The following is a 17,633-nucleotide window of genomic DNA, read 5'->3' as shown; positions in this document are numbered from 1 at the left end:
ACTCACTCACTCACTCACTCACTCACTCACTCACCTGATGAAGGCTCAAGAAATATCTCTGAAACATCATTACAAAGGAGAAAAGAAGATGTTTAGAAAGAAGAAAAGAAAGAAAAAATTCAGAACACCATCGATACACAGTTATCATGAGATTATGAAAGTCATAGCTCCAAGAAGGATTGAAGTTATAAGACTTGTTACGGAGGCAGACCCACTGAAGCGTGTCACCAACCATTACGCTGCACACACACATTTAGCCAAACACATCCACTGAACAGCCGGTGAAGTCACAGATTGCTTGCATAAAGTGGATAATGATTGAAGACAAAAAAGTAAAGCTTGAAGCATCGTTAAAGTGTGTGCCCATATCGATCTTCATTCTGCAAATACAAGATAAAACATAATCTAAATTGATCATCTAATGCCTCGTCAGTAAGAAGAAAGAACAAGGCAGGCCTGATTAAGTGCTGGTGTAATGTGAAGACAGTGATTACTATAAACGCCTTGGAGTTGAAGAACGACAAGGCTTGTTCTCTGGAAGCCCTAATCTGTCATCAAGTCACAATCAATACTTATCTGAAAAAAATCATGATAAATTGATTGACATGCATTACGTCTATTGTATGTTTCTGGAGTAGTTCTGACTCCACCGCTTAAGACCATATGTTTTTGTAAGTCATTGTTACCAAGAAGCTGAACAGGATATCCCAAATTCTTTGTAAAGGAAAACAATTTGTAAAACAAATATCATTCAGCCAGTATTTTCCTACTGTGAATGACTGAATGGATTTTGTTGTCATTTTCACGTGATCTGCAAAACACGTGTAAGCTTGCATTGATATCACAATCTGTCTCAGTGAAACTTTGCATGTTCAGCTTGGTACTTATCATACAACGTCCCGTATCAACACTTCCAACTTTCCTTTGACAGGGTGAATTATTCTTTGTTGGTCCCAAGCATTTCACTTTTTAGAATTTTCTTTCTTGAGTTACCCAGTATCAGGGTTATGTCTACCCTGCTGACATAAGTTAAATCACTCTTTGGTCTTTGTCATTGACACAGATGATTTGGAGACTTTCCTTTGAAGTTTCATGATTCTGGTAAGTCATCACCCTAGTCTATCACCTGAACAATGTTGCTTAAACCTTCTCCATTCCTTGTCCTAATTGAGAAGTTGCTAAATCATGCACGCTTGATTAGTAGACTGTCAAGCTTGGACGAGTCCAAAATTACTACCCGGGTACCCGACCCCCTATTACCCGAACCTACCTGGGTAGTATTTTCCTACTGTGAATGAGTGAATGGATTTTGTTGTCATTTTCATGTGATCTGCAAAACATGTGTAAGCTTGCATTGATATCACAATCTGTCTCAGTGAAACTTTGTGAGTCCATACCATGTAGTAATAATAATAATCGCTCTTCCCTCAATCACTTATATTTACCAGTTTAATGGGATGGCGTGGTTTGATTAACATGGAGGCTCTTCATGATAGAATTGTATTGTGCACTTATGCGCACATTTATTTTTCTGATGATCCTCTTTTGAAGAATGTCAAAACTCATGATGAAAACAAGGCATTCCACCGTTTTTTATAACGATGGTTTTGTACTGCTGGAAGGTACAGAAATCAGTGTCAACCAACAAAGTGCAATATTAAATCGCCCTGTTTTTCAAGGAGATGCCATCTGAACAACCACTGCATCGAGTTGAGAGGAACAGCAACCCCTCAGAGTCTTTCGCTTGGATGAAGACGACTAGCCAGAAAAGTGAAACAGGAGGCTCGAAACTGTCAATGTGTAAATATGAAACATAGATTATGCAATGAATTTAATGAGACTGTCCAACACATTGTAAGTGGATGCCCAGCTTTGCCACAAACACAGTATCTTAAGCAACATGATGGAGTGGCTTGATAATTTTATTACCGTCTTTGCAATGCTTGTGGTTTTGACATAGAGGTCCATCCATGGTACAAGCCAGAGTATGTAGAGGGCATCATGGAACCTGATCTTGTCCTTTTTTATGAATCTGATGAAATCATTTATATCATTGAATTTTCTGTCCCTTTTGATACTAAATGTGATTGACAAGATTCAGGAATAATATGGCAAATATGCAAAGCTCACTTTTGAAATGTCACACTTGCATCCCAAGTACCAAGTTGTCCGACTCCCGATTGTTCTCGGTGCCTTCGGTTTGGTCTCTCCCAATCTGTTGACTGACATTGGGAGAGTACCCGGTTTTGCTGTCAGGAATACTGTCCTTCTGACATCTGGGTAATGCAGAAGGCTGCAGTATTGGGGAGTCTTCACATTCTTGAAAAAGTTTTTGGTGGGTTCAACTTGGCGGGGCTTCCTGCGTGAAGAGGGAGCATGTATATGTATATTACATGTGTCCGCTTGTCAATAGTTGCTCATCATAACGTTACATAGGGGTTGTGCAGTACTCTTTCCTGAAGAGATGGGCTTCCAAGTTTGATTTGAAGGACACTTGGAGGGGAGAAGATAGTCTGATAGACTGTGGTAAGGTGTTCCATAACTAACTATCCTGCAGAATAGGAAAAGGATCAGGAACCAAGTGTGAAATTTGAAAGTTGAAGCAAATAGTTGGAGCTTGTTAGTAGATCTGAGGCTTGGAACTGGTTGGTACATCTGTAATGTAGACATTGTTAATCAGGATGCCCAACCCTGTCACTGATGGTAACAGTGTATTTTAAGAAATATGCATATGAGGTCATCTATTTTCTGTTTTCTGGACTCTATGCCTACTTGCTCTATTTTACATACAGTTCCCGAAAAGTTTATATAGAGGTTTCTGGTTGTGTTAGTGCTTATGTGAATGCAAGATGGCTGCAAGTCGTTTGGCACTATTATATAATTAGGGCCTTACATTCATACAGTTTATTGCTACAGTTTCTAAAACTACATTGATGATTGAAAATATGTCATGTCATGTACTCAGCATCAACAAATTCAAGTGATTTCTCTGACTTAAACAATGTAATGGTTGATATATATATACAATTTCGCTATGATTTTGCATTAAGACCTATAATTATGTCATTGTAACATCCAGAATGGCCAGAGAATTCCTGGTAAAGAATTGTCATATAAAACATCAACATCAACAATCGTTTCCTGATACATAATTCCGGGTTTAACTGGCTTAACTCATTATAAGCTTTAAGATATCAATATTGTTTGCATTTTGTTATGGAGAAATCACTCCGATCTGTTGATTCCAGAACCAGAATCTAGAAAGTCCCTATAATACCAAGGGGCGAGTTCATTACACTTTCAGAATCAACAGATTTGAGTCTTTTCTCTGAATTAAACCATGTTAATTATAGTTGATATGTAATTTCTCTATAATTTTGAATAATGACCCATAGTTGCATCAGTCTGTTACATGTTCAAGATGGTGAATTCCTGGCTTAGAATCAACAGCAACAACAATAGTGTTACATCATCATATTGGCTTAAGAGGAAAGAGTTAACTTTCCTTGCCCAAATTATTCCGACGTGACTATAAGTGAGATTCAAATAGTTTTCTGTGTTCGTAGAAGAAAGTTCCAAACAAGACTAATGGCCTGATCATTTTGCAAATAAACTTCTGATGAGGAACATTATTTTTGTTAATGACCTCAGGTTTCCTGACATAATTTCATCTTTTCCCATGTTTGATAATTTGCCAACTTGCCAGTGATACTTGCTTTGAATATGTCAACCATTTCAGAAATATTGATGAAACATTTAAACATTTCATGAAAAATGTTATGGAAAGTAATGATATTTCAGGCAACAAAAGGAGGCAGTTGGTGCAATCAACACTCCAAAAATGGTTCTGAAAAGAGACATTTGCAATAATCCTCCAGTACATCAGGCTATTTAAGTTTTAAAAACGTGGCGAGGTAATAACATTGGTAATAAAATGTATCAATTTGCCAAACCTGCACAGTAAGCTGTAGAGTGCCTACCAGCTAGGAGTAAGTGTCTGTCCTTAGGTGGGCCTTAATCAACTACAGGTCCAGACAAGAGAGCAATATCATTGCTCTACAGCCATTTCAGCTATAGACACGGTGCTTGACTTCATATCTGTAATTTGTTCAGCTAGAGAAGACAAGGTTTTGTTCTCTAGGGAGACTGGTTCATTCATTATTCTGTATCAACATTCCTGTCTGTAAAGATCTGCTGTAGATATTGCAGGCAACGGATGGCATGTGCCTGCTGTAAGGCCATATCCTTGTTTTTTACCTTTTTTCAGTTTCTTTACTGAGCAATTAGAAATAGATGTTTTTGAAAAGTACATTAAGGAAGTTGTTATCCACACATTGTGTCTGCTTTAAGCAGAATTGAATTATAACTAAATTTCTGTATTTTTTTCATTCTTATTGGCACTTTTTTGATTTGTTGATTCATTGGTATAAAATGAAAGTTAACTCAACCTAATGTGCCCAATTTACCTCTGTGTACTGTTGAAAATATGTATGCAGTGGTCAAAGGCTACATGTAATGTATTTGACATTTTGTTAGATTTTTGTAGTTTTTCAGTTTTTCTAATCAATCAAAGATAGAGCTAGCTGTTATGAACTAAAAACGTATAAAAAAGAATATTTTTTATTAATTTTCTGGCTTTTGGTTATATATTTTCTGATCTGAAAACCAAAAAACGAAAATAGTGTTGCCTCAGAAAAGCTTTCCAAAAGTTTTATGGTAGACATGTGGAGAGCATTTTCAAATTTGGCTCATCAGTGACAAAAATGATGTCCAATGCATTTCCCTATCTTTACTTGTTCCATAAGTTCCAAGGTTTTTCAGGTGAACAGTTTACTTGCCTTTGCATGCGTTTGTGATGGGTGCTTACGATGGGCCAGGATAAGCTCAACTTTTCGTGAACACCTGGTTTCATCACTATTTGATAATGATTCACATGCTGATGATGCAGTCTAAATCGTACAATCGACTTCTTGTGGCTATGGAGGGGTTTTGTCGCTTTTATTAATGAAACAGTACTGAAGCAGTACGGGGGCAAGACGTAGCCCTGAAACGTTGTGTATGTATAATAAAGAAGTTGTTATTCCTTATACTCCTCATCGTAATTATGTCCAACTTCTATATGCCAATGAAGACTCTCAGAACTGAAACTGTTTTGAATGGCAACAGAGGCCCTATTGCATCAAACCTTTAACCTGAGCAATGCGTGTCTGAATGTTTTCATATCTGTTTTGTATTTACTTGAACTGGATTTGATATTTACTCTGCTGGTGGACTGGAGTTCCCAATTTTCATCATAAATTCAGGAGTAGCATTTATCAATTATTCTGAGTCAACTACAAAAGAAAGGTTGGGGACGAGACTGCACCCTACTGTATTGCAAATAGAATATATTTCTGAAAGGTTTTTGTTAAGTTGTAAGCAGTAAAATCTATGCACTAACACCCAGCAGATGTTCCATATTTCACATAATAAGCACCCAGGGCACTCTCAAAATTAGAAATAGGGGGCTCTTTATAGAATATAATGTTGGTGAGAGAAAAAAACAAAGTTGAAAGATCGTAAATTTCGTGGTTGATGCTGACAGCCTGAAATGATACAAAAGAAAATTATGTGTGTATTATACACGACAAATATATATTTTCCAGAGTTCAATTGCCCATAATTAAGGGTGCATTTTAACACATGAGTGCGTATTATATGCGAATATATAAGTCTTGTGTACATTGATCAATCGGAAGGGGTGCTAATTGGGATTGTTCACTAGCCAATATATTAGCAAATATCGCCGTGGGTGCTTGTTAGAGCGGATCACTTATTACGTCGAATACAGTAATTCAAAATTTACGTATTATTTTTAGTTTCACCAAAATCGGTAAATACATATCATGGCACTGGGTTTTTTCTGGTCCATCACTTGATTATCTGCTTCGTTAACAGGCCTCCAATGTATGAGGGTCCTGATGGGTTTTAATGCTTAACATAAAGCACCCTTCAAACACTATCGTAAATGGTCAAAAACAGTCTGTCTTCAAGACCTAAATGCCTCGCCACAGAAAGCAGGCTGCGCAACTGACGCAGGGGACCAGTCGAGAATGTTTAGCGATTTGAAATTTTACCAGGTATTAAAAATATGAATTGTCAGGATGAAATGAAAGCAGAATTAAAAGTCTCATGTCCTTCCATGGCCGATTTAGGAATTTTTCGTGACAATTTTATTGAAAAAGAAGAAAAATTACTGCTTAATGAAAAAGTACCCTAAATTCTACTGCTAACTGCTTATGGGACCCACCCATCAGGATCCTCATGTATGGCAGGAGTACTGCTGTGCAGCGTCAGGCAAACTACATAGGTTACGGGTGCTACCACAAGGGCAGGACATTCTTACCCTTTCCAGGAACACCTGGTGTCATCAATGGTTTTAAGTGTTCCATTCATATGACTGTTTTGCCCTTTATGCCCAGTGGAATATTTTTCAGCCAATAATCAGGACTAATTATTCTGAGGCATTGACATTTTAGATTGTAGATATTCTTCTTGCAACAGTTTTGTTTCAGGAATAATATTTGGCAATGTAATGTGTGCATATTTAGGTCTCATGGAACCAATTCATTGCATCATAGGGTTTAGATTTATCTGGACATGAATCTGAAGACAAGGTTAATTAGCCACACAGTTTGAGATAAATAATTTTAAAGAAAATTACTGTCAATTTCTTTCGTGATATACTTGGATAATTCTTTTTGTGTCTTGATGTATGTATTTCCAAGCCTGTTTGTGGGACGTCCAGTCTTGTTGAACTGATTATGGTAATTACTTTTGAATTATATTATTATATTTGTTAGATCCTGGTCCTGTTTCATGATGGAAGTCTGTAAATGTTTGGCAGTGGAGAGGGGGTCAGTTATGCAAGAACAACTTTTAGCAAGCTATAAGCAGAACAGCCATTGTTTGTAGAATTGAATTCAGTTTTACCCAGATTAGAAACCTTGTTTTTTGTGAGCCCCATACCAATGTTTCATTCATCAAAGTGACAAACATGTATGACCTGGGTCAGTTTGGGCTTTCCTCCTACGTTTAGCTCACTCACTCACTCACTCACTCACTCACTGCCAGTATACCAGAGTTGTGCGAGAGGAATCAAAATATTAACAAATTAATGTAACAATGCAATTTCCAATTCCTTTCAATGAGGGGACAGAAATACTCTCAAACAGGCATTGTTCACCTGTCGTGTGTGGAAACAGATTGTATGGCAAGACACCACAAAGGTGACCCAGAGCATAAATAGCTGGGAACCATACTATATTCAATGAGAATTAATTGCAATGACACAGTTGTGACATTCACACTGGACATGTTTATTTACAAACATAAGTGAGTGCACAAGTGAGTGTTGACTAAGTATTTATCATGTCAAACCTCAGTCTTTTTTCCTAGCTATTTCACACATGACCTTAGAGCTAAAACTGTCAGTTGGGCTATGAGAATTACAACAGCTGTAGCTGGATCACTTTGGGAAGCAGGGTCCTGGTGTAGCAAGGAATCTCTGACTAAGACATACTTTCCCAAGGAATAGTTTACCAAGGACACACTTTCCCCAGGAATATTTGACCAAGAACATACTTTCCCCAGGAATAGTTCCAATGACAAACTTTCTCCAGGAATAGTTCCTAGGACACACTTTCCCAGGAATAGTTGACCAAGAACATACTTTCCCCAGGAATAGTGCCTAGGACACACTTTCCCAGGAATAGTTGACCAAGGACATACTTTCCCTAGGAATAATTCCAAGGACATGCTTTCTCCAGGAATAGTTCCATGGACATGCTTTCCCCAGGAATAGTTCCAAGGACATACTTTCCCCAGGAATAGTTGACCAAGGACATACTTTCCCCAGGAATAGTTGACCAAGAACATACTTCCTCCAGGAATAGTTCCAAGGACATACTTTCCCCAGGAATAGTTGACCAAAGACATACTTTCCCAAGGAATAGTTGACCAAGGACATACTTTCCCCAGGAATAGTTGACCAAGGACATACTTCCCTCAGGAATAGTTCCATGGACATACTTATCCTTGGGAAATTGGACAAGGAGAAGTTTCCCTGGGTCACCTGAATCACCCCTTCCTATTATATGTTTCCCTGTTGGGAATCAGGGTTAGACATGGTCCCCAGCAAACTATGCTGGTCTTTGGAGGTGACTTTACAAATCAGCTGGGCTGGCTCATTGACTTGTTGATAGCATGTCATCCTACCCCAATAGTGTGGATCATCCAAAATATCAATTGCTGTGTTGTCTGATTCAGACTTGATATTGTGGTATTGTGCTGATGTGGTATTAAACAACAAACAAGCTATTACAACGTCTTATTTGGGAGAGAGAGTTCAGAGACACTAGGTTCAATACCAGGGATGTCGTTAATGTTAAGCCCATTAAAACTGTACCTGCCAAAGGACATTTATCATAGATGTGAAACCAGTAACACAACTCGCAACCATTAGCAGTACTGGGCCAAACTGAAGCATCTATGTGCCTCCCTCATTTCAATATGGATCCCAATGATTAAGTCTCAGACAAGGATTACTCAGATCAGCTCCAGCTAATATAGGAATTAGCTTGATTTCAACTGAACAAGATTGGGCTTGTCAGCAAGATCTCTTGATCGATGACATATTGACCATGTTTGGTAGGTATGTCCATTAGCCCAGTAGGAATGAATCATCATTAGTGTTAGTTCCAAGGCTGACCTGCTTCAAATTTAACCATCCCATGTTAGGGCAGACCATTCTCAATTCTTTTTAAATCCTGGTCGGGAGAAGGTAGAAAAATAATTAGTTAAAGGCCGTACCAATTCAATAATTTCTTTGCAGATTCTTTCCTTCAAATATCCAAAGGCAGGAGGCAAGACATTTTGCACAAAGATTTGAAAAACAAGAACTTTGTATCCATTAGTTGGGTATTATTTCTTTTATTATTATAATAGCCTGTTTATGATTCAACATGTGATTCTCAACATTTGCTAAGGAAAAATATAGTGATCTTTGGTTAAAGATGTGGTCCTCAGCAGATGTTGAGTAGTATAATAGTGGATGACATTTAAAATGGAATGCAAACATGTTAATAGCCGTTGAAAGCATCTGCATCTTCTACAAAGCCAATGATTGCTAGAGACACCCCACACCCTAATGTTGACAATTCAAAGACAGTTTACAAGTGGTAGTGCATGATAATCCGAGTTACACAATCTCAAGGGACTGGAGGTGACCATACTGAATGCTTATTACGTGGCTAGACACATGCTTGAATATGGATGAAGCTTAATATGGAGACATGGTGAAGTTTGTATTGAATTCCCTGGGCTTGGTGGGCACTACTGAATATGGAGATGGACTGAGTAGTTACCACTCTGTTTGTCCTCTAGCATGTTGTGGAAAACATCTCATGTGAGGTGTGATAGGTCATGTGAGGTGTGGATTGTGTGAGGAGGGGTGGTGAATTGTATGAGGAGGGGTGGTGGATCATGTGTGGTGGGTCATGTGTGGAGGTGTGGTGGATCATGTGTGGAGGTGTGGTGGATCATGTGTGGAGGGGTGGTGGATCATGTGTGGAGGTGTGGTGGATCATGTTTGGTGGAGGTGTGGTGGATCATGTGTGGAGGTGTGGTGGATCGTGTGAAGATTTGAGCTGGATCATGTGTGGAGGTGTAGTGGATCAAGTGAGGAGGTCTTGTGGATTATGGTAGGAGGGGTCATAAGTTGTGTGAGGAGGTGTGGTGGATCATGTGGGGAGGTGTGGTGGATCGTGCTGGGAGGTGTGGTGGATTGTGTGGTGGATTGTGTGGGGAGGTGTGGTGGATTGTGTGAGGATCCAATTCACTGCACTGGTGATAAATAAAGTGCCATGCAGGTGCATCTTCAACTTGTTTGGTACCCCCAAACACCTGGCCTAACTGGGCTGATGAAGATCAAACCTGGTTTGCAGGTGCATCTTCAACTTGTTTGGTACCCCCAAACACCTTGCATGTCTGGCCTGATGAAGATCAAACCTGGCTTGCAGGTGCATCTTCAACTTGTTTGGTACCCCCAAACACCTTGCATGTCTGGCCTGATGAAGATCAAACCTGGCTTGCAGGTGCATCTTCAACTTGTTTGGTACCCCCAAACACCTTGCATGTCTGGGCTGATGAAGATCAAACCTGGCTTGCAGGTGCATCTTCAACTTGTTTGGTACCCCCAAACACCTTGCATGTCTGGGCTGATGAAGATCAAACCTGGCTTGCAGGTGCATCTTCAACTTGTTTGGTACCCCCAAACACCTTGCATGTCTGGGCTGATGAAGATCAAACCTGGCTTGCAGGTGCATCTTCAACTTGTTTGGTACCCCCAAACACCTGGCCTATCTGGGCTGACCAAACTTGGCATGCATCTTCTACATTCTTCAACACTGGCCCAGTGGTTTCTTCAAATGGTTTTGATCACTTCATCCCTTTTTTTCAACTGAAAAATGATTCAACAGTTTTATTGACTCTTTATCATCTTTATTAGTGTCATTGAAAATTTAGTTTTGTCCAGGTGAAGCTGTGAACATGTAAACACTTGTGTTAATGTATAAACTTGTGTTTATGTATAAACTTGTGTTTATGTATAAACTTGTGTTTATGTATAAACGTGTTAATGTCCTTACTTGTGTTAATATACTTGCTTGTGTTAATGTATGCACTTGTGTTAATGTACTCACTTGTGTTTATGTACTTGCTTGTGTTAATGTGTACACTTTTGTTAATGTATACACTTTTGTTAATGTATACACTTTTGGTAATGTATGCATTTGTGTTAATGTACTCACTTGTGTTAATATGTACATTTGTGTTAATGTACTTGCTTGTGTTTACGTACTTGTGTTAATGTACTCACTTGTGTTAATATGTACATTTGTGTTAATGTACTTGCTTGTGTTTACAGACTTGTGTTAATGTATTCACTTGTGTTAATGTATGCACTTGTGTTAATGTACTCACTTGTGTTAATGTGTACATTTGTGTTAATGTACTTGCTTGTGTTTATGTACTTGTGTTAATGTATTCACTTGTGTTAATGTATGCACTTGTGTTAATATGTACATTTGTGTTAATGTACTTGCTTGTGTTTATGTACTTGTGTTAATGTATTCACTTGTGTTAATGTATGCACTTGTGTTAATGTACTCACTTGTGTTAATGTGTACATTTGTGTTAATGTACTTGCTTGTGTTTACGTACTTGTGTTAATGTATTCACTTGTGTTAATATGTACATTTGTGTTAATGTACTTGCTTGTGTTTACGTACTTGTGTTAATGTATTCACTTGTGTTAATGTATGCATTTGTGTTAATGTACTCACTTGTGTTAATATGTACATTTGTGTTAATGTACTTGCTTGTGTTTACAGACTTGTGTTAATGTATTCACTTGTGTTAATGTATGCACTTGTGTTAATGTACTCACTTGTGTTAATATGTACATTTGTGTTAATGTACTTGCTTGTGTTTACAGACTTGTGTTAATGTATTCACTTGTGTTAATGTATGCACTTGTGTTAATGTACTCACTTGTGTTAATGTGTACATTTGTGTTAATGTTCTTGCTTGTGTTTATGTACTTGTGTTAATGTATTCACTTGTGTTACTTTACTCACTTGTGTTAATGTACTCACTTGTGTTAATATGTACACCTTGTGTTGCAGGTGACTCTGTGTACAGTTGGCTACGGGGATGTGGTGCCAACCACCTGGGGAGGAAAGTTGATAGCTTCCTTTTCTGCCATTCTGGGAATATCATTCTTTGCATTGCCAGCTGTAAGTCCAGCAGTATTCATGTCATCACACAAACACAAACATATACCGTATTTTCTTGAGTATAGTGCGCACTTTTTTTCCAAAAAACACAGCTGTGTAGAAGGGGGTGCGCATTATACACGAATTATGAGTTCCGATGTTTTTTCCCCCATGGAAAGACATTACCGTGAGCAGGAAACACCGGAAATACCATGTCAACAAATCCATACTGAAGTACGCAAAATAATCATGTAATTACACTGTCTGGCTATAAAAAGTGTTCTTTGTATATCTGGACTTATGTTTGTAACTTATTTCATTAATTTTATTCAAAATTCCTTTTAATATTGTTTTTATTAATTTCGGCGAAATCGTGTGTGAAGCGATCGGAAGATCGCACAACTCACCGTTATTAACAGCAACCACAGTCAGAATACCGCTAGTGACGCCTTGAAACGAACTTTAGTTGACAGAGAATGGATACATATATCATAAATGACATACTTTGACTCGTTAAAAGTCATATTTGTTACACAAATGTATAGAAAACGGTGACCTGGCAGTTGTATTGCCATGGATTGACATGAACCGACCAGTCTATTTAGCAGTAGGTGAGTTATGAGGTAGTGGCACACTTCTGATAGCAATAGATAACATTCACTTACTAAAATGTTTTGGTCAGGAACATACATTGTATTTTGTGACCAGTTAAGCACCACTATTTTAATGAAGCTCAAATAAAACAATGATGCCTTAAAATTGCTTAACATATTGAGTTTGAAATTATCTGCTGAAACAGATTCTATAGGGTGTGTTATGTAATGTAATTTGACACTTGATTACCTTTGCCAGGGTATTTTGGGTTCAGGGTTTGCCTTGAAAGTGCAACAACAGCAACGACAGAAACACCTGAACCGTCGCCGAGTACCTGCTGCTCAGCTCATACAGTGCCTGTGGCGGTGTTATGCAGCAGATGAGAACTCCATGTCCCTAGCTACATGGAAGCCCCACATGGTGCCATGCCCTAGTCCAACTTTGTGAGTTATCCCCCTTGGGTGATGGTCAATGGTCAAAGTCTGATAACTCTTGCATGTGGTATATTGGTGGTATATTGTATATATCTATATTACTGTAGACAAAGAAATGTGTAGACTTGAGTATATTACTGTAGACAATGGGCAGTCGGGTAGCCTAGTGGTTAAAGCATTCACTCGTCACGCTGAAGACCCATTTCTGGTGTCCCCGCCGTGATATTGCTGGAATATTGCTAAAAGCGGCGCAAAACCATACTCACTCACTCACTCACTCACTGTGGACAAAGGAATGGCTAGCCTACAATATATATTACTATAGACAAAGGAATGGCTAGCCTAATGTTTAATTGAGTTAACATGGAACCCAAAGGCATTCTCATAATTCAAAATGAATAGTTCAGCAATGTAATTTTTACACATTATGCGACTTCTTCATTTACTCGATGGATGAGACATTAATTATCTCTATATAATATGAGTAATCGCTATTGTTAGATTGATATACCAACAAACTTTGATTTGCCAAAGTGTTATTTGAATTTGTTTGACTTGAATGACTTGCAAGGTCTGCCACATTTGCCTGAGTGAAGCTCCCCTTTAACATGTTTAACAGTCTCTCATTGGTTGTAACAGAGAAAGACCCTGGAAGAACAATGCATCATTTGTGAGTAGATTCTCAACACGGCGCAGGGAAAGGTCTGGAACAAACTCAACATCACGAGAAAACAGCAGCGGGGAACGGGGAGGCATTCAGTCCCCTATGACCCCCAGACAGAACAGCAAGAAGATGCATCACTCCAACACAGAGGAGGATGTGCCAGATGCTTTGAACAGGTACGCCAACAACAGGAGTATATGAGGAGAAGTGTCAAAGATGGGAATTTAAATTAACAATATTCATAGGGAGTCTTGTTTCTTGCTTCAAGGAAAGTCACCTTTGTATTATATTATGTATGTATGATTTGGTGATGTCTGATAATGGAATATCTTTAAGGATGGTATTTTTCTTTATTTGATAATTATCACAGGTATTTATGTTAATATCTATTTCACACATGAAATTAAAATGAATAAGAATTCAAGATGGATTATTGTATAGTTGCTCTTGGTGGTGTCAACGTATTGTGTCCTGGAGGATTTGGCTGTGGAAGTTCTGTGTTGTGTGGAAAACTTTGAAAAATTTCATCACACTAAACCAGCTTTCTAGCAAAGAGCACTTCACAAAAAACGAAACTAATTTTATCAGGAAACTTATCTTGACATACACCTGCAAACCATGGACATGAAAAACAGTTCTACAGCTCATGGTCTGACTGGCAGCTCAGCCGTCGTGTGTTTCAGGAAACTCTTCTCCAGTTGCTGTCTGGATTTTTTGCAGAGAATTTCTGATTCTGGCAATTCTTTTTTGGAATCAAATGTTTTGTCACCGAGTTTGCCAGTGACTGTTTCATGTAGGGATCAGCTGCATTATTTATTGGTTAAAAGCAATTACCGATTGTGTCATCTCCCTTTTTTTACTTAAATATGTTTAAGTACATTACAAGTTCTTTTCATGGCTTTATTTTACAGAAGGTTTGGTTTATGTGTCCAAAGTTTGTTCGGTATTGGTTAACAATTGTGGGAAGTAAATACAAGCTTGTTGTACTGGAGATTATGCATATTGTGGATGTTGGTTACTAAATGAAGAGTAATTTGTTCTGGTTCACCTCTGTGGACTAGTTTTTAGAGCATGTGCTCAAAGAGTAGAAGGTAGGTCTGTGGTTGGATCCCTGGCCACATCATACCAAAGGAACTACAAGTGCACAAACATGACATTAAACCATATTGACTTTACCTCAAGCTAGCCCACTAAGATACCATGTCAAAGTTTAACATAGATACCCACACGGCATACTTACTGCGAGGATTTCTGTAACAAGGGTGTATCTCTAACAAGGGTGTCTCTCTAACAAGGGTGTCTCTGTAACAAGGGTGTATCTGTAACAAGGGTGTATCTCTGACCAGGGTGTCTCTCTAACAAGGATGTCTCTGTAACAAGGGTGTATCTGTAACAAGGGTGTATCTCTGACCAGGGTGTCTCTCTAACAAGGATGTCTCTGTAACAAGGGTGTATCTGTAACAAGGGTGTATCTCTGACCAGGGTGTCTCTGTAACAAGGGTGTCTCTGTAACAAGGGTGTATCTGTAACAAGGGTGTATCTCTGACCAGGGTGTCTCTCTAACAAGGGTGTCTCTGTAACAAGGGTGTCTCTGTAACAAGGGTGTATCTGTAACAAGGGTGTATCTGTAACCAGGGTGTCTCTCTGACAAGGGTGTATCTGTAACATGGGTGTGTCTTATCTCTTACAAGGGTGTCTCTATAAGAAGGATATCTCAATGTAACATGGGTGTCTCTGTAACAAGGGTGTATCTCTAACAAGGGTATGTCTCTAACAAAGATGTCTCTATAAGAAGGATATCTCAATGTAACAAGGGTGTCTCTGTAACAAGGGTGTCTCTGTAACAAGGGTGTCTCTGTAACAAAGGTGTCTCTGTAAGAAGGATGTCACTGTAACAAGGGTGTCTCTGTAAGAAGGATATCTCAATGTAACAAGGATGTCTCTGTAACAAAGGTGTCTCTGTAACAAGGGTGTATATCTAACAAGGGTGTCTCTGTAACAAGGGTGTCTCTCTAACAAGGGTGTCTCTGTAACAAGGATGTCTCTCTAACAAGGGTGTCTCTGTAACAAGGGTGTCTCTCTCACAAGGGTGTCTCTGTAACAAGGGTGTATCTCTAACAAAGGTGTATCTGTAACAAGGGTGTATCTCTGTAACAAGGGTGTATCTCTGTAACAAGGGTGTATCTCTAACAAGGGTGTATCTCTAACAAGGGTATCTCTATAACAAAGGTGTATCTGTAACAAGGGTGTCTCTGTAACAAAGGTGTCTCTGTAACAAGGGTATATCTGTAACAAAGGTGTCTCTGTAACAAAGGTGTCTCTGTAACAAGGGTGTCTCTGTAACAAAGGTGTCTCTGTAACAAGGGTGTCTCTGTAACAAGGGTGTCTCTGTAACAAGGGTGTATCTCTGTAACAAAGGTGTCTCTGTAACAAGGGTGTATCTCTGTAACAAGGGTGTATCTCTAACAAGGATGTCTCTGTAACAAGGATGTCTCTGTAACAAGGGTGTCTCTGTAACAAGGGTGTCTCTGTATCAAAGGTGTCTCTGTAACAAGGGTGTCTCTGTAACAAAGGTGTCTCTGTAACAAGGGTGTCTCTGTAACAAAGGTGTCTCTGTAACAAGGGTGTCTCTGTAACAAAGGTGTATCTGTAACAAGGGTATCTCTGTAACAAGGGTGTCTCTCTAACAAGGGTGTATCTGTAACAAGGGTGTCTCTTTAACAAGGGTGTCTCTCTAACAAGGGTATCTCTGTAACAAAGGTGTATCTCTAACAAGGGTATCTCTCTAACAAGGGTGTCTCTGTAACAAAGGTGTCTCTGTAACAAAGGTGTCTCTGTAACAAGGATGTCTCTCTAACAAGGGTGTCTCTGTAACAAGGGTGTATCTCTAACAAGGGTGTATCTCTAACAAGGGTGTCTCTGTAACAAGGGTGTATCTCTAACAAGGGTGTATCTCTAACAAGGGTGTCTCTGTAACAAAGGTGTCTCTCTAACAAAGGTGTCTCTCTAACAAGGGTGTGTTTGTAACAACGGGGATTCTGTAACAAGGGTGTCTCTATAACAAGGGTGTCTTGAAGACAAGGATGATGCAGTAACAAGGATATCTCTGTAACAAGGTGGTCTCTGTAACAAGTATGTCTGTAACAATCAGTACCTTTTCAAAAAAGATAATGTTCCAGGTAATTATTGATCAATAAGAAATTGGAGATGAGATCTTTGCTATCTGTCTTTAAAGTGTGAATTGCAAGTGTTCTTGTAAAGAAATGTTCTTGGTGTAGCAGTGTTGTGTTCTTGCTGATTTGTTTGGTATTGATTACAATTGTAGCATGTCACATGATTTGTATTATGAGACAAGTGGGTCATTTTGCAGTCCCAGGAATATTGCATCTATGAAAGTCAATACGTGTCAATGCTTTTCTCTTTCTTATATTCATTATTGTGTAGGTGGGGACAAGCGAGATGAAGATTGGCTGAAACAAAATGACACGGCATCAGAGCTCCAGATAAGCTGCGTATCTGCGTGAAATACGCATCAGAAATGCAGAAGTACGCAGTGAAATATAATCCAAGCGTATCAAATACGCAACGAACATTACAGATACGCTACAAAAATAAAACTTGTGCGTATCATCAAAATATTGTGAAGTAACCCTGCGTATTTGATTAGCAAATGAGCAACTTATATTGAAATTATAAGTTGGCATTCCGTCAACCTTGCAAAAACTCATCATGATCATTTGCCATCACACTTTCTTGTGGAAGTATGGTGGTATTTTTGAGTCCTATAAAGCTCTCGAACCCACACGACACCAGTTTGCAGGGACTAGATGAATAGTGTTTTTAGATATTTAACTTAAATACCCACATGTGTAAAAACTAGTGGGTAACAGAAATTTGAATACGCACCTAGAATTACTGATACCCAATGATTTTAAAATGCATGGGTAAAATACCCACAACACCAAAAGCTTATCTGGAGCTCTGACGGCATGAAAATACAAGTTAAACATTAAATATAGATATTTATATATAACAAAGTTTACTGAGTAATTCTTAATGTTACACGAACATGCACACCATTTGATATGACCAGACATCTCTACATTCTTTATAGCAAGGCTATCTACA

General features: G+C 38.7%; 1 protein-coding gene across 1 annotated transcript in view; it reads left to right on the top strand.

The window, feature by feature from the left end:
* LOC139462444 (potassium voltage-gated channel subfamily KQT member 1-like) overlaps positions 1 to 17,633 on the top strand; it is a 179,782-nt gene that overhangs the window by 147,391 nt on the left and 14,758 nt on the right. Inside the window, exons 6-8 of the mRNA XM_071244167.1 lie at positions 11,724 to 11,834; positions 12,666 to 12,850; positions 13,481 to 13,681. Coding sequence (XP_071100268.1) covers positions 11,724 to 11,834; positions 12,666 to 12,850; positions 13,481 to 13,681 — 497 coding nt within the window. The remainder of the gene's footprint in view (positions 1 to 11,723; positions 11,835 to 12,665; positions 12,851 to 13,480; positions 13,682 to 17,633) is intronic.

This window comes from Haliotis cracherodii, unplaced genomic scaffold (assembly GCF_022045235.1).
Source record: "Haliotis cracherodii isolate W230 unplaced genomic scaffold, xgHalCrac1.p SCAF_1, whole genome shotgun sequence".
NCBI lineage: Eukaryota > Metazoa > Mollusca > Gastropoda > Lepetellida > Haliotidae > Haliotis > Haliotis cracherodii.
Note: the sequence above shows the minus strand (reverse complement) of the source record. Positions and strands in the feature narration are given on the sequence as shown.